Here is a 25,663-nt window from a genome sequence, read left to right as displayed (position 1 = left end):
GAGAGAAGAGGGAAAGGCAAAGACAAAAGGACGTCTCCTTTGATTTCCTGTTAGTGTCACATGTCGCCTGAGAGAGAGACTGGCTCTCCCATGGCGAGCTCCAACAGTGTGCTTTTAATTAGGAGGAGGAGCAAGAGAAGGAGGGATGGAAGGAGGAATGGATGTGTTCACCAGGCTGGGACCGTGCTGTTTTGTGTATATAGGCTTCATGCTACAGCACTTTCAATTCTGTAAAGTCTTCCCTCCCCAACTGGAGTGACAATCACTATTTTCCCCTGTGTGTGTGCGTGCGTGCGTGCGTGCGCGCGTGTGTGCGTGCGCGCGTGTGTGTGTGTATTTATGTGTGTGCTTGTGTGTAAATATGCAGTCCCCAGCGGCAGTTAATGTAGACAAACAAATGTAAAGTCTCTCGTTCCCTTTGGGGGTGAGTGTCAATTCAACCTTGAGAGAGAAATAACACAAGAGAGAGAGAGTGAGAGAGACACAATATACTGCCATGGGGAAAGAAAGAAGAGAGAGAGAAAGAGAGAGCGAAAGGACTGCCATGGGGACACAGGAAAGGAGGATATGAAAGAGAGAGCACGAGACAGAGACAGAGAGAGACAGAGACAGAGAGATCCGATTGCCATAGGGCCACAGGAAAAGAAGAAACAGGAGGGACAGGAGAGAGAAAGAGAGATGGAAAATAAACATGCATAAGATAAATGGCTGTTCATCATGTCAGTTTAGTTGACAGTTTATGGTGACTCTATGTAGTTATTTGTCTAATGTAGCCTATCCACTGCTCAACAACACCCATGTAGGAGATATCTATCTGGATACAGTACATCCAGTAACACAAACCCATTCCCTCTCACTGGGCTCTCCTTCCATCCCATCCACACATGGAGACACGACCCTCCATGCTCAGCTGGCCTGCCTTAGGACAGGGTTGGGGACAAATCCATTTCAATCTCATTCAATTCAGGAAGTACACTGACATTCTCATTCCAATTCTCTTCTATGCTTTTCAATGAGGAAAATGTCGAATTGGAATTTAGGGCTCGATTCAATCCGTAGTGCAGAAGATCAGCGTTAAAGGCAATGCTTCTGTGTACATGGATACTGCATTCACGGTGAATGCTGCATATGTTGGCTCAATCGGAAATACATTTAAATTTCAACCACGCTACAACACAGATCTTCCGTCCTACGGACTGAATCTAGCCTTTGGTTAACTTTCTGAATTGACTGGAATTAATATGGAATTGACCTCAACCCTGGTCCCAATGCTCCCCTGTCCTGCCCCTACCTCCAGCCCCATGCTCCCCTGTCCTGTCCCTACCTCCAGCCCCATGCTCCCCTGTCCTGTCCCTACCTCCAGCCCCATGCTCCCCTGGCCTGCCCCTACCTCCAGCCCCATGCTCCCGTGGCCTGCCCCTACCTCCAGCCCCATGCTCCCCTGTCCTACCTCCAGCCCCATGCTCCCCTGGCCTGCCCCTACATCCAGCCCCATGCTCCCCTGGCCTGCCCCTACCTCCAGCCCCATGCTCCCCTGTTCTACCTCCAGCCCCATGCTCCCCTGGCCTGCCCCTACCTCCAGCCCCATGCTCCCCTGTCCTACCTCCAGCCCCATGCTCCCCTGGCCTGCCCCTACATCCAGCCCCATGCTCCCCTGGCCTGTCCCTACCTCCAGCCCCATGCTCCCCTGGCCTGCCCCTACATCCAGCCCCATGCTCCCGTGGCCTGCCCCTACCTCCAGCCCCATGCTCCCCTGTCCTACCTCCAGCCCCATGCTCCCCTGGCCTGCCCCTACATCCAGCCCCATGCTCCCTTGGCCTGCCCCTATATCCAGCCCCATGCTCCCCTGGCCTGCCCCTACATCCAGCCCCATGCTCCCGTGGCCTGCCCCTACCTCCAGCCCCATGCTCCCCTGTCCTACCTCCAGCCCCATGCTCCCCTGGCCTGCCCCTACATCCAGCCCCATGCTCCCCTGGCCTGTCCCTACCTCCAGCCCCATGCTCCCCTGTCCTACATCCAGCCCCATGCTCCCCTGTCCTGCCCCTACCTCCAGCCCCATGCTCCCCTGTCCTACCTCCAGCTCCATGCTCCCCTGTCCTGCTCCTACATCCAGCTCCATGCTCCCCAGGAGGACCAGTGTTTCTCTGGCTGCTGAGGTTACATTGAGACACAGCTGGCCCCTCAGTCCTCACCAAGACACACACTCCACTGCTCTGCTCTGTCTGTTGGGAGACTACATACACAGATGGTCCAGAGTCTGTTGTGAATGAGGATGGAGTCTGGGGTTTCAAATGTCTGCCGGTCGGTCCATCCAGACTTGTTCAATGCGGGGTATGATATAATGGCAGTGGTGCGTGTCCATAAGAGGGAATCTAGTGGCATGGTTGCATTATGATGCATCGTAGAAAGTGCATCAACACCAGCGGGGTGTTGTGCACAGAGTCTGCGCAGTGTGTGGTAGAGATGAAACTAGGTTATGTAACCAACTATCCCCTAGGACTCAGCCCTAACCCATCTGACCTTGCTCCTAACCCCTCTCATTTGGGCCTTAGTTTGTCTGTTTGGCTCTGAGCTATGCTACGAGTGTTGTGGAGTTGATATAAGAGGAGTGCATACAGAATGATGATACTATTGCATGGTCTGTGACATCTCTGCCTGTGGCTTTAAAATCATTGATCCGGACTAAAAAAGTTCAAAGGTTAGGGGTATTTTCTGCTAGAATGATTGAGAAAGGGAAGGCCAGGATGTGGGGGGTGGTAGGATGGTAGGGGGAGGCAGCTGGAGACGTGCCCATGTTGGAGGCTCTCGCATGGGCAGCTGGTGGTATGACGGCCCCAGGCTGCTAGTTCTTTCCATGGCGCTCCGGGCCTGTGGGTGCAGGAAAAGGCTAATCCTGACTGCAAGGCAGAGGACACTCTGGCCATCTTACATGGTGCCATCTAACATGGTGCCATCTAACATGGTGCCATCTTACATGGTGCCATCTAACATGGTGCCATCTAACATGGTGCCATCTAACATGGTGCCATCTAACATGGTGCCATCTTACATGGTGCCATCTAACATGGTGCCATCTAACATGGTGCCATCTAACATGGTGCCATCTAACATGGTGCCATCTTACATGGTGCCATCTAACATGGTGCCATCTTACATGGTGCCATCTAACATGGTGCCATCTAACATGGTGCCATCTAACATGGTGCCATCTAACATGGTCTCTCTGTTCGCATTCACTTTGTGTAACTTTTTCACAGTCACACATAAACGTATTCCACCTCTAGCTCACACATACACAAGCACACGTGTGAACACACACACACTTTGTTCACTTTCACTTTCCTCCTCCACATGCACAAACACACACCTACACACAGATATAACACACACACACACACTTCCCATTCCAGAGAGACAGCATGTTAACATCCAGGGGTCTGTTACCCAGATCTTCCTTTCACATGGTGATGACTCAATGACAGCTGTCACTCGAGATCCCCCTCTGCCACAGCTAGCGCTGACAGGTAAGAGGAACACAATGCACATTCAAGAAACCGAGAACTGGACGGGGCTTACACAGCACAAACTTCCAAAAAATAACGAATGTGTGGTTAACAGGTGTTGGAGCACTCGAAAAAAACAAGCAGGCATGTTTATCTTGTTACACTCAGGCTGTATTCAAACACGTATACTGACATCTGACGGATCCTCAGTGACGTCTTCCTCAGATGAAAAGATCCCTGTCTGTGTCACACTGTGCTGTAGATTACAAGTCACTTAGTGCCGTTTATTAGCCTTGGACTGGGGGAATGTACAGTGTGTGTCTAAGTGTGTCTTGGCAATGTGAAATCATTGGGATGGATAACAGGGATGGTTCTATAAAGACGGTGTGTTTAATGATGCCATGCAGGAGAGGAAAGGCCAGAGCCAGACAAGAGTCCAGACGGTTGAAGGACAAACTGCCTAATGGCTCTATGGGTTAATGTCAGCCCAGCTCCTCACTCTCAATATGTCCCCTCATGATACTTATTCATACATGTTAGGTATGAAGTGTTAACACTGGTGCAGTACTCACTTTTCTGTTTTGGGAGAAAAATAACAAATATATAAATATATATACAGTGTTACTGTACTACTGTAATGTGAGACTGGTGTTAAAACCACTCCTGTTTATGTGCAGCAGTTCTAGTACACACTTGTGGGAACATACATACACACACACACATATACACACACGCACACAAACAAACACACTCTAAAACAGCTGTATGCACAGCATTCCTGACATCTACAGTCCCTCCTCTATCCCAGGCAGGCCTTTTATGGTCACAGTGATCAATACTGCACATGTTTTATAGTGAGTCCAGGCAGGCAGCTTCAAACATTCCCATCTCTAACTCTAACTCTCACTCCCTTCCTGCTCCTCTCCTCTCCTCTCCTCTCCTCTCCTCTCCTCTCCTCTCCTCTCCTCTCCTCTCCTCTCCTCTCCTCTCACACTATAGGAGACACTAACCAGGGGTCTGAGGAGCTCCAGCTCCCCTATGGGCTCTGGTGAAAAGTAGTGCACTATGTAGGGAATATGGTACCGTTTAGGACACACCCTACAGTATGTCTACTCACAGCCAAGCCTCCACTCCATCCAGCGTTCAGCAGACCTGTATTGGCCTCCCTCTATCTGAGCTCCCAACCTGTGAGGGGGAAGGAAGGCGCTGTGGAGCTCCTTTTAAACCTCAGCCTGAGCTCTTATTTCATGGTTGGCTTTACCTTTCAGTCCGACTCACAATGAGCCATGCACCATTGGAGCTACTTAGCAGTGAAATATATATATATATATTTTGGTGGAGGTGTCACTCTGTGCAGAAGGCAACCTGGCTCTGGACACCTGTCCCTGTCCCTGTCCCTGTCCCTGTCCCCCCCACTCCCCTGGGATCAGGCAGGAGGGTTAGGGTTTTGCTCCAGTGCCTTGGCTAATGTGGGTCTGCGGTGTGACTCCATGCTCCACTTGTTTTGGCCAGGCCGCCTGCTGGTTTAACTGGTCCAGTTGGACTGGCTGCCTGGAGCCCACGGCTAACCTACATAGACAGGCTTCATCTCTCCCACACACACACATCCATTTTAATACAGCACTACACACAACACAACACAACACCACACCACACTACACTACACAATGCCATTTACACACCAGAACAACACCGTTAAGTCAACACAATCTGCACCTCACACAGAGGAGGGATCACTAAGAGGATTTATTCTCCAAAAGAGAGCGCTGATAGCTCAGTTCCTATTGGGATTATTTTGGCTCCTCTCTGCTACATTTGAGCATCTTTTTCTTTGGTTTGATATCCTATTGTTTGGTTTGATATCCTACAGCCCCTCAAAATACCCCCATTTATTTCACTGTGCTGAAATTGTGCTGTTGGGTTGGAACGTGTATTCTTCTGGGGTATACCAGAGACTGTAATGGATCTAATACATGTGGAGATTGCAGTCTGCCTCAATTTCAGAGAGAACACTTGTTTGGATTTAGGCTTTTCTATCCGTCTCCTCTCCTCTCCGTAATTCATCTGTGACTCCTGCTGTTGAACTTGAAGAAGCGAAGCTCATTGGTCTAACTCGACTATCTCTACATTCTCTGTCAAAATCCTCTCACTCATCCGCTTTCATGATAAGATATTGCGCGCTCGTACTTCTTTGCTCTTCCTTCGAAAACTTTGAGACATGTTGGTAGACAGTACGTTATGTATAATCTCCTTTCATATTTGACTAATTCTTTCTTTTTCTCTCTCTCATCCCTCTGTCTTCATCACTCCCTCTTCATCTCTCTCCCCTCTCTCTCTTCATCATCCCTCTCTCTCTCTCTCCTTCCACCCTCTCTTCATCATCCCTGTCTCTTTATCTCTCTTTGTCTCTCTCTCCATCTCTCCCTCCACCCTCTCTTTTCATCCACCTCTCTCTCTCTCTCTCTCTCTCTCTCTCTCTGTAGAGTCTGTGAGCAGGTGAGTGCGGGACCCTGTCTGCCCCACTGTCCAGTGACATAATGAGCTGGAGCTTCCTCACGCGGCTGCTGGAGGAGATCCACAACCACTCCACCTTCGTGGGGAAGCTGTGGCTCACCGTGCTTGTCGTCTTCCGCATCGTCCTCACCGCCGTCGGGGGAGAGTCCATCTACTATGACGAGCAGAGCAAGTTCGTCTGCAACTCGGGCCAGCCGGGCTGCGAGAATGTCTGCTACGACGCCTTCGCGCCGCTATCGCACGTCCGCTTCTGGGTCTTCCAGATCATCCTGGTGGCCATGCCATCTCTCATGTACATGGGCTACGCCGTCAACAAGATCGCCCGGCTGGACGAGGACAAGGGCGGGGGAGGGTTGGCCACTGAGAAAGGGGGAGGGGATGGTGGGGGCTACACCCACCGGAGGCCCAGGAAGATCTGCTTCGGGGCGCGGCAGCACCGGGGTATAGAGGAGGACCAGGACCAGGACCAAGAGGATGACCCTATGATCTACGAGGTGCCTGAGCCCGAGCCCCCTCGCCGGGTCGACCCGCTGGCCCCGCGGCCCAAGCCCAAGGTACGCCATGACGGGCGGCGGCGTATCCAGGGTGACGGGCTGATGCGTATCTACGTGCTGCAGCTGGTGACTCGCACGGCGCTGGAGGCAGGCTTCCTGGCGGGCCAGTACCTGCTGTACGGCTTCCGTGTGATTCCCGTGTTCGTGTGCTCCTTCGAGCCCTGCCCTCACAGCGTGGACTGCTTCGTGTCGCGGCCCACGGAGAAGACCATCTTCCTGCGCATCATGTACGGCGTCACGGTGCTCTGCCTCACCCTCAACGTGTGGGAGATGCTGCACCTGGGCATTGGGACCATCTGTGACATCCTCCGCCGTCGCCGCTGCCCGCCCCAGGAGGACGAGTACCAGCTGGGGCTGCTGGGACCCAGCGTGGGGGTCTCCGTGGGGGTGCCTGGGCCAGAGCCAGGCGCAGGGGGTGGGGTGGTGGGGGATGGGGGTGCTGAGTACGTGGGGTATCCGTTCTCGTGGAACGCTCCATCAGCTCCGCCGGGCTACAACATCGTGGTGAAGCCGGAACAGATCCCTTACACGGACTTGAGCAACGCCAAGATGGCGTGCAAGCAGAACCGGGCCAACATCGCCCAGGAGGAGCAGCAGCAGTTTGGAAGCAACGAGGACAATTTCCCCACGGGAGGAGAGGCCCGCGTGGCCCTCAACAAGGACATGATCCTGCATGCCCATGACCAGCTAGAGGCAGCCATCCAGGCCTACAGCCAGCAGCACAGGGCAGAGGAACACCTGGGGGACAACCATGATGACAAGCCCCAAAGCAACATCACCCAGGCCCAGCCACAGCCTCAGCCTCACAAGGAGCGCAAGCACCGCTTCAAACACGGCAAGGGGGGCAGCAGTGGAGAAGGGACTGGAAGCAGCAGCAACAGCAGTAGTAGCAAGTCAGGGGTAGGCAAGCCTTCTGTGTGGATTTGACCCCGTACACACACAAAAAGACAAACACACACACACACACACACTCCAACCCTGGCCTGAGCCAGCACTGACGGAGCCCCATGTCCGTGTAGTGTATGTGTCAGTGAGGGAAGGGAAGGGAAGGGGTGGTCCCGAAAACGCCGGCGCCAGCACTGAATGGAGGGCTGAGGTAGTGGGATGTCATGCTGTCTTTCTGTGGATATTTCAACACCATGTTGTGCCTTTAAAAATCCCACAAGCTGGAGGAGACTAGCCTACAGCAGTAGTATTTCAGTGTGGACAGGTGAGAAAAGCATTAGTGATTTTTCAGCAGGCAGTTGTTTGTCTGGGTTGTCGCTGTCTAACCTACAAGACCCCGACACAACTCTCTGAAACAGTCTCTAGTGTTTCTGAACTCTTCCAGTTCTGAAGCAGACACTTGTTCTCTGTTGTCTTCCTACTGTCCCGTCTTCCAGTAGCCTGACGACTCACACTAAATGATTCTGTAGTTCGCTGCATACTTTAGTCTGAGCCTGCCATCATTGAAGTCGTTTGTGGGGACGAAGGGCACGTGGGGCATTGTACAAAACAAAGTCATCAGCGATTGGATCGTCTCTAACCAATCAGAGTCCATGAGGAATTTTCAAACCGCCGCTTTACCCATGTGTGTTCTGGCTCTGGTCCAACCCATCGGTTTCTGGACCAATCAGATGGCCTCGAATGTGTTGGCATTCGGTGAAGGGTCGGGGAGGTACTCAGATCCAGACTCATTGAGAAGAAGAAACTAACGTCTGTGGGCGTGGTGTAGCGTTTGGCCGGAGCAAGGATTCTGGGCAGCCAGGCAAGTATTCCAGAGGATATTGGGCTGAGAAAATTACTAAATCGTTATCACTATCTCTTTTTTTGGATTTCTGATCCATTTATTTATATCTCGTCCATTCTCTTGGTGATCCTGATTTCCATTCCAGATTTCGATCAAGATAATCTGCTGGCTGACTTTCTGCAAAGTCACAGACTTCATAATACATTGGCATCCGAATGAATGGACATCATAATGCAATGACATCATAATGCAATGAATGGCATTGTAATACAAAGACAGTATAAAACAATGACTTTATAATGCAATGACATCATAATGCAATGAATGACATTGTAATACAAAGACAGTATAAAACAATGACTTTATAATGCAATGACATCATAATGCAATGAATGACATTGTAATACAAAGACAGTATAAAACAATGACTTTATAATGCAATGACATCATAATGCAATGAATGACATCATAATACAAAGACAGTATAAAACAATGACTTTTAATGCAATGACATCATAATGCACTGACTTCATAATGCAGGGATAATAATGAAAAGGTCAATCACAATGTCGATGTTCAAATTCCCTGCAGGCTATTGTCTGTCTATTTTCTCTCCAAGGTCACTGATGTTTAATGTGTGTGTGACTTTATATTTGACCCAGGCCAAGTCTTTAAGTGCATGCATCTTCCAGGTGGAGGGACTGTTCATGGCTTGATCAGATGAAAGTGGTCAGGGAGATGGTTGATGGAGACAGAGTCTGGTGAAGAGGGCTACTCTTGTAGCCACTGGAGTTCCCCACCTTCACAATGTGTATGAGAAGCAACTATTCTCACCATTAATTAATATCATTTATTGACAACTCCCTGTGTAAACCTGCACTCTTTTCACTTTATTTTATCAGTGTTTCTCCGTCTCTAGTTTTCTCCAGTTTGGACCTGTGTAAGGTTTTCTCAGTACCCGGTTGACATTTTATCTGTCTGGTTATTGAGTGCCCCCTGGTGGTACAGCTTTTAAACTAAGGATTTATCATCCCGTTAGTACAATATTACTTACTTTCATTTGGTATTTTACTAGTACTTACTAATTTCGAGTTACCAATGATCACCCAGCATTCCAAACACCTGAAGTTAGTCTCTCCAGTTACACAGTAGCCCACTGTTTCCTTTTCAGCCTCTTCCTTCCTTACAGTGTTCTATATGAGACCAACAAGGCTGGAATAAAAACAGCTCTCTAAACTAGCCTTGTTGTTGAAGATCTGCCTCTCTGTTCTCCTCTGTCCAAGTATTTCTCTGAACTGCCATAGAGGCTACGTCCCAAATAGCACCCTATTCCCTATGGGCCCTGGTCAAAAGTACTGCAATATATAGGGAATAGGGTGCCATTTGGGATGAAGCTATAGAGACCAAACACTGTTAGTGTGATGACGGCAGCGTCACTGCCATTGCCAAGACAACGTTAGGCTACTATGCAGCCAGGTTGTCATGTAGCTTTGCTAAGGAATACTGTGGCCATGCTACCTGAATCACAAAGGAGAAGAACCCGTGTGCTCTATGTAAGACCAATCCTTTGTATTTTTGTAAAAGTCGCTCTTTTTTCTATTATGTGTAAGTGTGTTTCGGTGTGTTTTGGGAGGTCTAATGTAGCAGAAGTTAAATTGGTTTCAGTTTGATTTTTTTGATTTTTTTGACCAGTGGTGTTTTTCAAACAAACTTTTTTTCTTCAATAAAGATTTAAAAATAAACAGTAAAGATTGTTTTTACAGATCATTTCTTCTAGAATTGTTTTTCCTTTCATTGCCTTCAAATTGTACAAATAATATATTTTTATAGGTACAGTAGTTGTGTATTATGTTGTTGATGTGTAAAATAAAAAATGCAATTGCCAAATGTATCTTTGTATGGAAATAGACTCGTATTTGCCATGTAGCAAACTTCTGGGCCCATATTCAGAAATCATGTCAGGGTAGGAGTGCTGATCTAAGATCAGTTTGGTCTTCACTTGGCTAATCGCGCTTCCCCCGGTCGTCAGTTGAATGGCGTTTCCTCCGACACATTGGTGCGGCTGGCTTCTGGATTAAAGGAAGGGGTTAAGATGCGAGGTTTGGCGGGTCATGTTTCGGAGGACGCATGACTCGACTTTCGCCTCCCGAATCTGTTGGGGAGTTGCAGTGATGAGACAATATTGAAATTGGGGGGTAAAATAATAACAAATAATAATAAACTGAGGGACACACATTATACTAGTACAATTGTTTTTATTTTAATTGCCGCCTTTGTTTTTATTGATCTATACAATATATTAAATACTTTTGTTCACTGTCTAGCATTCAAAATAATAGATAGATATCTCTAAATACCTAAAACATCACCTCTATACATCACCAGTGGGACAAACTAATTTGCTAGCCCCCAGTAGTTTCTATAATACATACAAATAAATGCGTTGCAGTATAAAGGACTTACATATGTTTTGTTATTAAATTACAGTTAAATAAAACGTAACATTTATTATCTGTCATGTTTTGTCATGTTTTTGTTTTTACATGGTGCCAAAATCAAGAGGCAGCATCTACCACCGCAATTCAAGAATGACCCCTAGAGGCAGGGGGAGAGCTGGGCCCCTCTTTGAAATCAAACTGTATACAGTATATAGACTAAATGCCACAGAGAAAAGGCCCAGACTGGGTTCAAAGTACCTGGGCGTGTTAGGGGCCCGTACAGGGTCTGTAGAGGCTCGACGGTGGCTCTATAGGGGCCTAGAGTCCATGCGTCCTAAATGGCACCCTATTCCCTATATAGTGCACTACTTTTAGGGTGCCATTTGGGATGTATACTGTATAAGCTGTGTGCAGTAGGGGGCAGCTGTCTCTATGTGGCCCCAGCCAGCAGACCCTCAGTGGGACCTGGTCCCAGGCAGTATAGGGGCCATCTCAGAGAGAAGGAAGGCTGAGGCCCCATCTCTTCCACATCTGAGCATCAGTCAGTGCGGACTGGGGTGACTTATGGCTCCAAGATGGGGCCTGTGTGGTTTGGATTTGTGTGCATGTGTACGTTCACCTAGCATTTCAGGCAAATGCCAGATGGGCTGGTCCATTTTTAGCTCAGTGGGCCTATCTAACTTTTGTGCAAAATTATCATTATCTGGTTAATAATGGGGGCCTCAAGGAAAAAAATGGGCCGATGTGGGGGCCTCAAGAAAGAAAATGGGCCGGTTTGGTGTCCTCAAGGAAAGTAATTGTCCGGTGTGTTATACAGTGCCTTCAGAAAGTATTGATACCCCTTTACTTATTACACATTTTGTTTTGTTACAGCCTGAATTCAAAATGGGTAAAATATTTTTCACCCAATATCACCCATCTACACACAATACCCCATAATGACAAAGTGAAAACATGTTTTTAGATATTTTTGCAAATGTATTGAAAATAAAATACAGAAATATCAAATTTACATAAGTATTCCCACCCCTGAGTAAATGCATATTAGAATCACATTTGGCAGCGATTACAGCTGTGAGTCTTTCTGGGTTAGTCTCTAAGAGCTTTGCACACCTGGATTGTACAATATTTGCACATTATTCTTTTTAATTCTTCAAGCTATGTCAAGTTGGTTGTTGATCATTGCTAGACACCCATTTTCAAGTCTTGCTATAGATTTTCAAGACGATTTAAGTCAAAACTGTAACTAGGCCACTCAGGAACATTGAATATTGTCTTGGTAAGCAACTCCAGTGTATATTTGGTCTTATGTTTTAGGTTATTGTCCTTCTGAAAGGTGAATTTGTCTCCCAGTGTCTGTTGGAAAGCAGACTGAACATCAAAGGGGTTCATAACAAAGGGGTTGCATACTTATTGACTCAAGAGATTTCAGCTTTTCATTTGTATCAAATTTGTAACAATGTCCAAAAAATGTAATTGCACTTAAACATTATGGTGTATTGTGTGTAGGCCATTGACACAAACTATCAATTGAATCCATTTTAAATTCAGGCTGTAACACAATAACATTTAGAAAAAGTCAAGGAGTGTGAATACTTTCTGAAGGCACTGTAAATGCCAAGGCCAATTTCGGGTCCTAGTTCGCCCCTGCATGCTTGAATGTGTGTGTGTGCAAGTGGATTTAGGTACTCTTCCAGACTCCGTGTCAACATGGTCTCAACATGGTCCCATGGTGCTTGGTGAGTGGGGTTGGAACTAGAAGGCGAGGGTATTCAGCAGAAGTGCAGATGTGACACATCGCTTTCCCAGCACTTTTCATTCCAGCAGGAGACATAATGGCTTGTGATTGGCCTTGTAGGCTATTTGTCTAACTGTGTGGGTTCTACATTAGACAGATAATTTTCTCAGACGTCACATTGTGTTGATGTCAGGCCCAGAATATAAACTGAAAAAAATAAAAGATCTCCAGTCTGACTGAATCAAAATGAAGTTTTGTCAACTGTGTCTACTCATCAGGAGGCTACATTATCTTCCTTCAGCATGTGTCTGTTGATGTCTATGTAGTTGAACCCTTTATGTGCACGCAGGGATCTATTTGTCTGATTATGGGTAGTCTGTTAGAGGTCCTCTATGTTTGTCAAAGTCACCTGTGGTGGCTAATTTCTGCATTACCAAATGAAGAGAGTTACAAACTTCACACACCAGTCAGAGTTATACTTAAACTACATCTTTAATAATTAAGAGTTTTTGCAAAAGCACTTGACTTTCAATGATGCGCTATCTCTAATGAACCATTGAAAGTGACTACACAAAAGTACAAAGATCTTTTATAGCCAAGATACACCCCTCTCAACGTACATGACGAACAACAGATCTTAGAAACAGTTCACAAAGGGACTTTATATTTGAGAAAGGAGTATCCCATAGCCAGATAACATTCTCTATAAATTATCATTCAGTTTGGTCTCTAAGATGAGGTTCTAATCTCATCCCTGGTACTTCATAGTACAAAAACACCAACTTATCCAATGGCATATATCAATTGTCAACTCTAGATACTCCCATCTCAAGTAAACCCCCTCTTGATCCCACTCCTGGACAAGCTCACTGAGGGGAGTGACTTGCGCACAGACATTGTGGAGACAAATAATTGGTTCCACATTAATCATGCCATCCCTTCACATGGTTTAAGAATAGGTAAAGACACATTCACATATGAAGACAATGTTCCATCCTGTCCTCTTCCCTTTCTGATATTCTGCATAGCACCAGGGACATGTAAAAGACAAGCCTGACCTCTCCCCTCTCTGGGCCCCAAGTGACTGAGACCCAGCTAAGGGAAAAGTGCAAATGCCAACATTCATTATCCAAATGGATACATTCTAATGACAAGTACCTCACATAAGCATATTATGCAAATAAAACATCTTAATTATCTATGTTACCCAACTAATTCTGATTCATCCGCCACACACCCTTTGGGGATTTCATCACAAACCAACAGTAGAAAAGCAGTTTCATAAATAACATAAATAACATAATAACATTTGTGTTTTTCTAGCCTTTTGTAAAGGATGTTTCTGAGAGTTCCAGTCTGGTATCCCCATCAATGTATTGTATGTCTCCCTGATGCCTGTCTCTTCAGTATAGAAACACCACATCACCAGAACAAGACAAGACTAACATGGACTTTTGGGATGTTGTTGTATTGTCCTCTTACTGTCAGTCGGGTTCCCGTTTGATTTTGATTGGTGGAGAGCAGGGGGCTGTACGGTCCTATCAGAAGGATTAGTCTTACAGGCTGATGCTGTGTCACTATTCCAGCGACCCATGCAGCAGACGGGCCTAATATGTCACTTCTTCTCATGTCAGCTATGTCATATTTATTTGGCAGTTGTTAATTTGGTGACAGTTGAGTTTCAGGTTGGTATGAGAACATTTCAATCCTTGAGGGAGGCCTTGATTGACTGTCACAGAGGCCCCACTGGTATAAAGCCATTCTTAAAATAGAGAGGATTTTCTATTTGCAATCAGATTGCTTATAATATCATTAATCATACAACAATGCACCAGTCAGAGACGGAGTGGAGCTGAGAGCAGCAGCTGGCTCTACACTGAGGTCACAGTCCACATGAATGGGATCTCATGAACCCATGTTCTTGAACCGCAACATGTGGGGACCACTGCTTTCAAACAGTAACAAAAGTATTTTCCCTATTATATGTCCTCGCTGACTGAATTGGCAGTAAAGAAGCTATGTTACAGGGATGCAAACTGGTGAGAGCTCATAAAGGTGGCACTTTTTCTGTTGCACTGAAACATACAAACAAATCCCTGCTACGGGGAAATGCAGGTTTTAACTAATGAAACAACAAAGAATATGATCTACATGGTCAGTCTCTGTGTGTAAAATAAAGTGATTAATGTGAACCTAACTCACAGCTAAAACATTTAAAGAATTTGTATTTATTATGGATCCACATTAGCTGCACTCTTCCTGGGGTCCAGCAAAATTAAGGCAGTTTATAGCATTTTTAAAACATTACAATACATTCAGACTGTGTGCCCTCAGGCCCCTACTCCACATATATACAGTACAAAAGCCATGTGTAAGTGTGTGTGTATGGTGCATATGCTATCGTGTGTGTGTGTGTGTCTGTCCCTGTTTGTGTTGCTTCACAGTCCCCGCTGTTCCATAAGGTGTTTTTTTTTAATCAAATTTTACTGCTTGCATGAGTTACTTGATGTGGAATAGAATTCCATGTAGTCATGGTTCTATTTAATACTGTGCACCTTCCATAGTCTGTTCTGGACTTGGGGACTGTGAAGAGACCTCTTGTGGCATGTCTTGTGGGGTATGTATAGGTGTCTGAGCTGTGTTCCAGTGGTTCAAACAGACAGCTTGGTGCATTCAACATGTCAATACGTCTCATAAATACATGCAGTGATGAAGTCAATATCTCCTCCACTTTCAGCCAGGAGAGATTGACATGCACATTATGAATATTAGCTCTCTGTGTACATCAATGGGCCAGCCATGCTGCCCTGTTCTGAACCAATTGCAATTTTCCTAAGTCCTTTTTGTGGCACCTGACCACACGACTGAACAGTAATCCAGGTGCAACAAAATTAGGGCCTGTAGGACCTGCCTTGTTGACAGTGCTGTCAAGAAGGTAGAGCAGCGCCTTATCATGGACATACTTCTCCCCATCTTAGCTACTGTTGAATCAATATGTTTTGACCATGGCAGTTTACAATCCAGGGCTAAAGAAAGCAATCCAATGACATTCAAGTCTTGAGAAAAAAACAATACACTAATATTACAGTTAGTCATGACAGCCTTTATAATTTAACGCTTGTGACCACACACATCTAAATATTGCACTTGGGGAAAAAAACATGAAACAAACAGGCATTCTATTTTTGCTCTATTATAGTGGCCACTATAGACATCGATCAAGTGCACAAGGCTACATGTATGCAAAAATAACATTCACTGAGTACAACATTTAATATGTGGTACTGACTGTCAAGTTCAACACAACAAAAGCAATCTTTGGGCTACAATGCATTAATACATTGTAGACTTTCTGCCTGTGGACATTTGTTCTACAATGTGCCAGCAGAGCAGGATGCCCTTTCTTGGCATAATTGATATTTCAGGCAGAGAATACACCTGGCATCCGCCTTTTATCCACTGTATTGACAAAGTGAGAAAGAGGGAAAGTGTGTGGTGTTCCTTTCACCCCTATAGTGCCATCCAGCTTAAACCAGGCCCGGCTCCAGCTACACTTGTTTAACAAGCAACGCCTCATTTTCACCCAATTCTCTCATTCTGAAAATTAACCACATACTGTAGAGGGAAAACATTAGTTCACAGATAGTTTGTTCGTTAACTAGTTAACATTTCACACAGATTGCCAGGGTCCAGTAAGCAAATAACGCGTTGAGGAACGAACGGCAAGGAGTCGTATAACATCACCAGTTAATACTATAGCGAATTGGTTAGGTTACTAACGTTAGCTCATCTGTTGTTGTAACGTTAGCTAGCTAACACCATCAACTCAATTATTTGATCAGTTAAGTTGGCTAATGTTGCTCAACATTTCTCTGACTAACTAACGGATAATTCGATCCAACTAGCAAGATACTTAACAATACTTGTTCCACCACAATTCCTCCCTCAACTCAAACTTTCCAAATGCCAGTTGATTTTCGGTTACAGTTCATGAAGTTCGCATCATCACCTTCTCACCCCCGTCTCCGTACCTAATCGTTATCGTTCAGAGGACGCGCTGCTGTAAGTTAACTGGCAAACTGCCTTTCCACTCACCCGCTGTCTTTCCAGAGCGCGCGCGGATGTCTCTTCAGTCGCGTGCTGCATTCTGTCATGTGAACGATTGGCTGAGCCTTGGATACAGCCGGTATTGCTCCAAACGCGCATCACTCGTTCGCATACAGCTTGTAATCATCCAACCCCCCCTCGCCTAAACTTTTCTCATAGGATCTAAACAAATCACGTAGGTCACCTATTTTGGATTCAAAATGGCGAATTTCGCCAAAAGGCGACTAGCTTTGCATCCCTGATGTTAACATGATGTATTTGGGGAAGCAAGGGAAGGGAAGAGGAGAGGAGTAACACACCAGTGCTTTCCAGGGGATTATTTCGGTTGGTTCTTTGCCCCAGGACGATAAGAAGACAAAGAGTATCCAGCCGATAATTTGAGGGATCCCCGTGGCTGGAGACACTGTGAAAATAGCAGCTCTGGACTGGCAAGGTACAGTAATGATAGTATGTAACAGTGTAGGTTCCACCCCTCTCTTCGCCCCAACCCGGGCTCGAACCAGGGACCCTTGCACACATCAACAACTGACACCCCGCGAAGCATCGTTACCCATCGCGCCACAAAAGCCGTTGCAAGGGGAAAGAAACCCTACTTCAAGTCTCAGAGCGAGTGACGTCACTGATTGAAACGCTATTAGCGCGCACCACCGCTAACTAACTAGCCATTTCACATCGGTTACACTCACCCCCCCTTTGACCTCCTCCTTTTCCGCAGCAACCAATGATCCGGGTCACAGCACCAATGTAACAGTGTACGTTCCTTCCCTCTCTTCACCCCAACCCGGGCTCGATTCTTTACTGTCACCATGGTCACAGGGGGAGAGTATTTATTGTTATAACACTTTGACCTGTGAGAGCTGGTAACCATGGAAACCCTTTTTGAAAGAGGACTCCCCAGAAATGTTTATGGGTGTCATCACTTCCCTGGTCTCCTTCTGTTCCCCCTTCTGTGTTTTTGCCTAAGGCTTCTGTGTCTGGGAGGTTGTGTTGCGTTGTGCCAGTGTGGGCATGGCACTACCCAGAAAGCCAACCGGGAGACTGAGGCCTGAGACTGAGGCTGGGGCCCAGGCCATCTCTGTGCTACATTCAGGACTGTCAAATGGTACAAAGAACCAGAATGGAAAAGATCTCTGTTTGAAGGGTTATGTAACATCAGTGTGTTAATGTTATTAATAAAAACATACTGTGCCAGGTCACTTTCAAACACTGAACTAATGACACTCCCTGGATCCTTTTCACATTTGTTTTTAAATTATGTGCAAAGACAATTTCGTGCTTCAGCATCATTACTCTGAGTTAGTTTGGCCTGGGTAAGGTATCTAGTATAGTCCTTGCTGTGTAAGAACCCTTTGTTGTTATTTTATGTTTACAGAATCATTGAAACACTGTTTTTCTTTCCCAAAATGTATTTTGAAATTATGAAACAAAAAGTGTTGGTATAGCAGTAGGGTCATTCCAGGAAATCAGTCCCTTCTTGTGACCTAATGAGACTCTTAAGGAAATGTTCTCTAAAGTTGTGGGAACATTTGTTGTTAGCTGGGTTTTGGGTAGTCTAACTTGGAGGGGAAAAAACGGTTTTATTTCACCTAATTTTAACATTCTGTCATGAAGAGCACATGTTCAACTTAATAAAATAGTGTGTTTTCCCATCATAAGAGGTTGAATAAAAAAAATGACTATAGTCAGTGCCTATTAAGTGCCAAATAAAGTATCAGGGTTAACCGCAACAGCGTATACCATTTAATCTTAAATCAGCCATTTCTCCTTGTGATAGGAGGAATGGAAGCTTGTTGTGTGAAACAGAGAAGGGCACTTGAAAGAAAGCATCACAAAAAAAAATGTATTGTAAAAATAATTGTAGCCTGTTCCTATATGGGTAACAGGGTTGACATGTTGTTCAATCCACTCAGTTTTCCACCACAAAACACCAGAAAATAGCCAAAAAGAGTAGAAGCAGCTCTACTTTTACACTAATGATTTGACTGTTAGATATTCAATGTTTCTTTTCAAAAACATTTTTAAAAGGAATAGTTTCACCATATTAAAACGAGAGTTCAGTTCACGTAACAGGTTGACCTTAAAATGACGGCCAGGTTTTTTTTTTACCTTAAAATTAATAACTAAATCATGTGAAATAAATCATCTTCAGAAATGACTTTGTTAAAGCAATGAAATAACTAGGGCTTTACAATGATGGTGAAAATTGGTTAAGTGGGTTAGAATCTTTCTTGAAGTCACAGAGGGTGCACAAAGGGAGATCTAAAATTCAGAAGTCTTTATTCATATAAAAAAAATATGATTTCTTGAATTTTCCATGTGGTCTACATTAAAGGGCACTTCATTTAATTTAACAGTCTTTTAAAATTCAATATTGGTGCACAATTTCTACTTAAAATATCAAAGAGACAAAAAAGGGAGTCATTTCATGGAAGGACCCAGTACCACATTGAATGTATTATACACTATGTCATAATGAGATATGATAATTAATCATCATTGATATTAAATATAAATCTGAATTCAACAATCCAGCTAAAGATTGCCCAATCCAGGAGGTATTAGATTCACATGACCATACATTCAGTTAACTCTTAAAGGCTCGCATGTGGGTTTTTTGGCTACAGTCAGGAACTGAGTCATATTAGGCACTACACTACCTACACTAGCTCTGTAGTTGGGAAGGCCTCATCTAAACCATACATGTTCCAAAACACGTTGTATTTAACTTCAACAAAACAAAAACATTCTCTAGATTCCAGCTGGAACACTTGATGATAAATACATAATTGTAAACCTATACAGTATATGATATGCATATTTCATGTATTTACACCCATTTTGGGTACAGTGCAAATTATTTTATTGCGGATCAACCTGTTCTGCAGACTCTCACACTGAGAATCTACAAATGGCTGCTGCGGAGACTAAACGTCCTAGCCTCCCCCTTGCTCCTCCACTGTGACCAGACATACGTCACATAAAACATGCCCCTGTGCTGAATACCAGAGTGTTCTGGGCCAGTCGGGGCCATCCCATCTGGCAGGTAGCAAAGACATGGCTGGGTAAGACTCCTGAGAGAGCCTATAGGAGGGCCCTATGCCTATAGGGGGGCCCTATGTCCCTGTTGTGTCTGTCCTAGCTGTAGGTAAAGTTCCGGTAAAGGGGTGGGGCCTACCTGGCCGCGGGCGCACACTCTCCCAGGTGTATCCTAAGCACGCCCTGGCTGTGGAGTCTTAGCAGGTGGTCAAACTCAGCGGGCATGGCGTGCACCGTCTTCTTACTCTGCCTGTCATCGTAGTAATGGTTGGTGAGGGGCTGGTGTCGGTGGGGGTGTTCATTAAAGGGCCAGAACCCGTAGAGATGCACGTTGGTGCACAGCTCCAGCGCCAGGCTAGCCACGATGAGTCCTGTGCTGAGGCGTACCGTCCGCAGGCCCTGGCCCTGCCAGAAGTGTGCCAGACTCTGTAGGTACTCTGGGTTGAGGAAGACGGGCCGCAAGGGGCTGTCAAAGTCCTGGATGGTGTAGAGGGCCCGCAGAGACACGGGCGTGTTGGGGCCGTACGAGAAGGCTGGCAAGAGCATCAGGGAGTCGCCATAGCTACGCAGGCTCTCCACGAAGGGCCGACGACGCTCCTGCAGGCCCCCATATCTGAGAGAGGATGGGATGGAGAGAAAAAAGAGAGAGGTGAAGAACAGCTGGAGGAGATCAATTTGACCAGCACTAGAATATATGATCAGGTAATTTCTTAATCCACCATAAATCACCAGGTGATAAGCAGTATGAGAAGCTCAATGAGCTCCGAAACTCACTTCTCTATGAGGATGCTGGGATTAGCTGTCACCAGGTCTGTCTTGTTGCCCACGTCTCTCTCATAGCCGTTCTCCAGAGGAGGGAGGTTACACCTGAGAAAGGGAGACATAGAGGGAAGTGGTCAGTGAATTTGTTTCTAACAATGTTTGAGAGGAAAAGGTAATTATTGTGGAGTAAGTTTTCTGTCTCACACCTGATAACAAACTGGGCGGAGTCGATTTTCTCTCCACAGCTGCTATTAGCTAGGATTCCACCATTCCCAACAACAGAACACGTATCCCATGTTGTATTCACAAAAGGATTCTCCTGTAGGCAACACAACATGTGTCATGTCACTCTCTTTCTTAAACACACACTCACACACTAATCATTGAGGTGACACTGGACCAGAGCAACAAACCTTAGCAAAGGTGCTGAACAGTTCAGGGGTCACCTGAAGAGGCTTCCTCTTCTCTCCATCGTACACAACCTTTGACCCCAGAGGAGTGTTGGCCTGTGTCACCATAGCCTTGGTGAGTCCATGACATCTGTTACTCAGAAGAGACCTGAGAACACAACAATAACCGTTTGATTATAAGATAAAGACACAGTATTAAAAGCATACTGTAAATTAATCATGTACTTCATACACACATTTCTCTTATTTTGAAACAGTCTGGTTGATAACTTAGGTATGAAAACCTACTGGTGATAAATGTAAGAAAATATCAGATATAGGAATACATAAAGAAGGCCTCATCTTCATCTGATATAAATATAAAAATTGGAAAGGGATGTTTATTGAAAAGTATTGTCTTTTAGAATTTCCTTCCTTTCAGTGTTTATTTATTTACCAAGCTCCTTACAGTTCGCTTTGATGTTGTTTGGTGTTGTTGAAGTCTCTGTATACTCTTTACTCTTTACTAACTCTGGCTTTACTAAGCCAGAATTAGCCTGCGGAGACAGGAAGCTGAGGAAGATAGCCTTGAGAAGGGAAATACCCACTGACTGACTGATGCAATGTGTCGCAACAATCTTACATCTGACCTCTACTGCTACTGCTACTAACAGCATGAAGAAGTAAACGCTAACATTTCACAGGTCACTCCTCCTGCTTTGAAGCACACTAACACATGCTTTTGCTTCTCAAGCAAATGTATTTATAAAGCCCTTTTTACATCAGCCGATGTCACAAAGTGCTGTACAGAAACCCAGCCTAAAACCCCTAACAGCAAACAATGCATCTAGCTGATCAAGGGTGTAAACAGATGCATTGTTCTAGGAGTAGAAAGGAAACATCCCCTTTGTTATGGTTAGTAACCCTCACAAATTGGTCTTTGGCTAATCTTGGTTGGCTTTTAGTGGGGTTCAGAGTCTGGGTTTATAGTTTGTTTATATTTCACCTGAAATTTCTGAACTTGTCCTCCTGCTTCTTCCAGCTGTGAGAGTAGCGCTCCACCACTTTTTCAGTAACTGTATCCCTTTGACACACACACACAGACACACACACAAAACAGAGAACATGCAGTTATGAACCATATAATGAAGTTAAGAACAGTAGAGAGACAGATGAGGTGGTTGTTGAGCAGAGAGGATTGTGGGTAGTGGTTGCCAGGGCGTGTATCTAGTCTCACCTGCAGCCCTTGCATGTTCCGGAGGGGACTGCCCCAGAGTTCATAATAGGATCTTTGTGGGGGGGTCTGCCAGGTTGGACATTGCTATGAACACAAACAGGGACAGAGGAAGACAGCGAGAACAGGAGGATGAGTAGACCTCTGTTTGAACCCAGTACACCACTTATCTTGTCAACGCTTGTATAGCTGCATTGTTTGCTGTTGTATTTGCAGTGTATTGCTTGAGTTTACCATGTTACCTTGAATTCATTGTGTTGATGTGGTAATTTACGGTGTGTTTACATTAAATCAATAGCTGAATGTTGCGCATACTATAACAACAACTTGGTGAGCTAAAGGGTTACTGAAGAGTTACACACAGCCATTGAAGCGTGTTTTACTGTTCAAACAGGAAACCCGAGCACTTGAAGGAGTTTTACAGCAGCATTACAAACGGAAGTGCAACCCGCAAATTATCTGAAAGAGAGAGCAATTTATCAAAAACAGTCTGAGAAGAAATCCAAGGGCAAGGTCAAGCCTGAACTTACTGTATACAGATAATCCCCCTTGAAGTTTGCTATAAGAGATCTTTTCAGAACACACTACAGAGGGTGCATGGGTTTCCCTGCTCCACAATGTGACACTCTTGTGGACAGTTATTTATGGTGGGATAATTGTCATATCCTGCAGATGGTGAATGTCAAACACCACTTAGTTCTATGATTAATCTGAGTCTAAAGTCACTGTCACAGAAGGGCAGACGCTAAGCTAAAACAAACCAGCAGTGTGTTCATCAAGTGTGTTTTGGTAACAGCAGGAGAAGGCATTTTACAGTGACTTTTCAATCTCAATCTCTTGTTCTGTTCCCCTTTCACTTACTTATCTTCCTCTGCCTACAGGCGACATCTTCCTTTCCCACAGAAAACAGATCACTATTTCAAATCAATATCTAACAGAGCACACCTACAAGCACATGCTAGGTTTGTATGTTTAAAAAACAATGGGTCAAGGGGAGATAAGATCTGCTATAATATTTTTGTTTAAGTATGATATTTCAAAATGCACCAACGTTGAGCCTTCCATGTGCCTTTGCAACACCTTCCTCTTATTCTACCTATACTGTCAAATAAACAGTTGAGTTCGCTTCAGCACAAGATGTAAAATTAGTACAGGTTGTTCAGAGTTCATTAATAGTGGTCTGGTTTAAATCCACAGTCAGTTAAAGACATTGAGATTTATGATATGAAATCCATCAGCTCTCCTGGGGCACAAACTTAAGTTTCTCTCTCTCTCTCTCTCTCTCCTTTCCACCATATAATCAGGGTGTGTCAGTGGTTTAGTTAAGATACCCACAGTAACAAGCATTGAGAAAAACCAACCAGTGAACAGGCATAACCACCAAGACCAAACATATCATATTTCACCCCCTGCACAACTCTTACCTTGTTCCACTAGAGCAGCTACTCACACCAACCGATGTGAAACAATCACACATTAAAAGCAGAAGTGTGGAGACTCACTCCCTTCTGTCCTTTCTGTGCCTGTCTGGAGTATATGATGCTAGCTACCACCAGCCAGGCCTAATCCCCCAACCTAGCCCGTGGCTAAAGGCTCCAACACCTGCCCAGTCGAGAGGGAGGAAGTTGGGGAGAAGGGATGTGAAAGGAGTGGGACTCACCGGTCTCTGAAGACGTACCAGACGAGTGCAGTCAGGACAGTCCCCAGGATGAGCATAAAGCAGAACAGTCCCCTCATGCCTCTCTCCCCCTACTAGGTCCTCTGGCTGGCCCTCTCCTCTTCTCTCCCTCTCTCCTAGTGTCCCTCACTCAGCACTGACACATTAGTTTGTTTTGGCACCTTTCCCCTCTTTCATTTTATTTTTTCTACTTCTCATGCACCCTCCTCCCTCCCTTGCTATTTCTCCCTGAGTGTACCTCACTGCTCACTCTCGCTCTTTCTGACTGGTTAATCTTTCTGTCTCACTCACTCCCCCTCCTTTTCCACCCTCTCTTTCTTTCTCTCTCTCTCTCTCTCTCTCTCTCTCTCTCTCTCTCTCTCTCTCTCTCTCTCTCTCTCTCTCTCTCTCACTCGCTCTCTCTGAGCGTTTCCAGGCACACAGCTTCTGTAAGCAGGCTATCATATCTCTGTCTGTGCCCTATAAAAATACCTCATGCTCCTCTCCTTTCTTTCTCTTCTTTCCCCCCTCTTTTCTCCCTCTCCACTCGGCTCCAGTAGAACTACAATGTCCGTCTTGTCGGCACGACCTCCTTTACGTAGATTGATGTGTCTTGTTTCCTTTCATCTCTCTTTCTGGCTTCCTCTTGCTCACTCCTTCATTGAGAGCACACCATGCTCTTACTTTCTGTCCACTGTAGTCCCAGAGCTCAAGCTGTTGCTCCTTCTGCATTTTCCAACCCCACCCCTGAGCCCCAGCCTACTCTGCACTTCCCCCCTCCCTCTTCCTGTAATATCCGTCCCACCCCCATCCGAACCCCCTCTTCTCTCCCCTCCTCTGCATGAAGAGCAGCCAGTAATATAATTCCCTGGTACTGAATTAGCCTAGGGTCTGCCTCTTGACTTGTGTGTATGAGTGTGTGTAGTGTATGTGTTGTGTGAGCGTCTGTTTGGCAGGGATTTATTTTTCCCCGAGCCAATGATGGTCAGAGTAGGCTAGGGGAAGGGGCTATCGGCCAATCAGATCGACGGTTTCCCTGTTCTCTATCTCGTGCCCTTTGACTGCCCCGTTCCATATCTGGCTGGCTCTGCAAGTTTACTTTCCAGGTGATTTGCAGGCTCAAGCTCAACTTTGTTTACAGCATCAAGCATCAGTTCTAAGAAGCTATTAATTAATATTAGAGAGAGAAAAATATATACTTTGTGTACAACGCAAAACCCCAAACAATGCATGCAGAGCAGAATATGGGCTACACCTGCTAGTTATCAAACTGTAATTCTACAACCACCTAAAAGGAAGCAATGCCCACACATTCCACCACAAAACCCTCACCTACAGAGAGATGAACCTAGAGAAGCGTCCCCTCAGCCATCTGGTTCTGGGGCTCTGTTCACAAACACAAACAGATCCTACAGAGCCCCAGGCCAGAAAAACAGTTAGACCCAACCAAATTATGAGAAAGCAAAAAGATAACTATTTGACACACTGGAAAGAATCAACCAAAAAACAGAGCAAATTGGAATGCTATCTTTTCCTAAACAGATAGTACACATTGGCGGAATAACTGACCACCGTGACTGACCAAAAATTAAGAAAATCCTTGACTATGTACAGACTCAGTAAGCATAGCCTTGCTATTTAGAAAGGTCGACATAGGCAGACCTGGCTCTCAGGAGAACACAGGATATGTGCACACTGCCCACATAATGAAGTGGAAACGGAGCTGCATTTCCTAACCTGCCAAATGTATGACCATATTAGAGACACATATTTCCAATAGATCACACAGACCCACAAAGAATTTGAAAACAAGTCAAACATTGATCAGTTCCCATGTCTGTTAGGTGAAATACCACAAGGTGCAATCACACGGCAAGATTTGTGGCCCGTTGCCATGAGGAAAGGGCAACCAGTGGAGCACATTGTAAATACCACCAACATTTCTCTTTTTTTAATCTTCCACCACTATTCATATTACAACTATTTACACTTTTTTTTACAT

General features: G+C 45.4%; 2 protein-coding genes across 5 annotated transcripts in view; one reads left to right on the top strand and one right to left on the bottom strand.

Annotated features, from left to right (window-relative positions):
• The window catches only part of LOC115171072 (gap junction gamma-1 protein), a 42,462-nt gene extending 32,271 nt beyond the window's left edge, over window positions 1-10,191 (top strand). Inside the window, exons 2-3 of the mRNA XM_029727564.1 lie at window positions 5,987-6,887; window positions 6,984-10,191. Coding sequence (XP_029583424.1) covers window positions 6,041-6,887; window positions 6,984-7,498 — 1,362 coding nt within the window. The 5' untranslated portion in view covers window positions 5,987-6,040 and the 3' untranslated portion in view covers window positions 7,499-10,191. The remainder of the gene's footprint in view (window positions 1-5,986; window positions 6,888-6,983) is intronic.
• A 7,525-nt stretch (window positions 10,192-17,716) lies between these two features.
• LOC115171070 (alpha-2,8-sialyltransferase 8F-like) lies at window positions 17,717-24,420 on the bottom strand. Of its 4 annotated transcripts, none has more exons than XM_029727560.1 (7): window positions 23,665-24,420; window positions 22,008-22,091; window positions 21,777-21,854; window positions 20,795-20,939; window positions 20,588-20,700; window positions 20,394-20,486; window positions 17,717-20,232 (listed from the first exon to the last, which is right to left on the bottom strand). In XM_029727560.1, exons 1-7 carry the CDS (start codon window positions 23,739-23,741, stop codon window positions 19,755-19,757), a joined length of 1,068 nt encoding a protein of 355 aa, XP_029583420.1. In that variant the 5' UTR covers window positions 23,742-24,420; the 3' UTR covers window positions 17,717-19,754. The 4 variants fall into 4 exon arrangements, with proteins under 4 accessions (XP_029583420.1, XP_029583422.1, XP_029583423.1 ...); XM_029727562.1 differs by having other exon boundaries at window positions 24,154-24,415; XM_029727563.1 differs by having other exon boundaries at window positions 22,367-23,755.
• Window positions 24,421-25,663: the final 1,243 nt, after the last annotated feature.

The sequence above is a fragment of the Salmo trutta genome, chromosome 32, assembly GCF_901001165.1.
Source record: "Salmo trutta chromosome 32, fSalTru1.1, whole genome shotgun sequence".
NCBI lineage: Eukaryota > Metazoa > Chordata > Actinopteri > Salmoniformes > Salmonidae > Salmo > Salmo trutta.
Note: the sequence above shows the minus strand (reverse complement) of the source record. Positions and strands in the feature narration are given on the sequence as shown.

Bases quoted from the DNA above. Each gene is read 5' to 3' on its own strand.
- LOC115171070 (XM_029727560.1), bottom strand. From the start codon at position 23,741: ATGAGGGGACTGTTCTGCTTTATGCTCATCCTGGGGACTGTCCTGACT. The intron at 20,940-21,776 runs GTGAAATATAAA...TTGTGTTCTCAG, and splicing joins GACAAGTTCAGAAATTTCAG to GTCTCTTCTGAGTAACAGAT. The intron at 20,233-20,393 runs GTGAGTTTCGGA...ATCCTCTCTCAG, and splicing joins CCCAGCATCCTCATAGAGAA to ATATGGGGGCCTGCAGGAGC.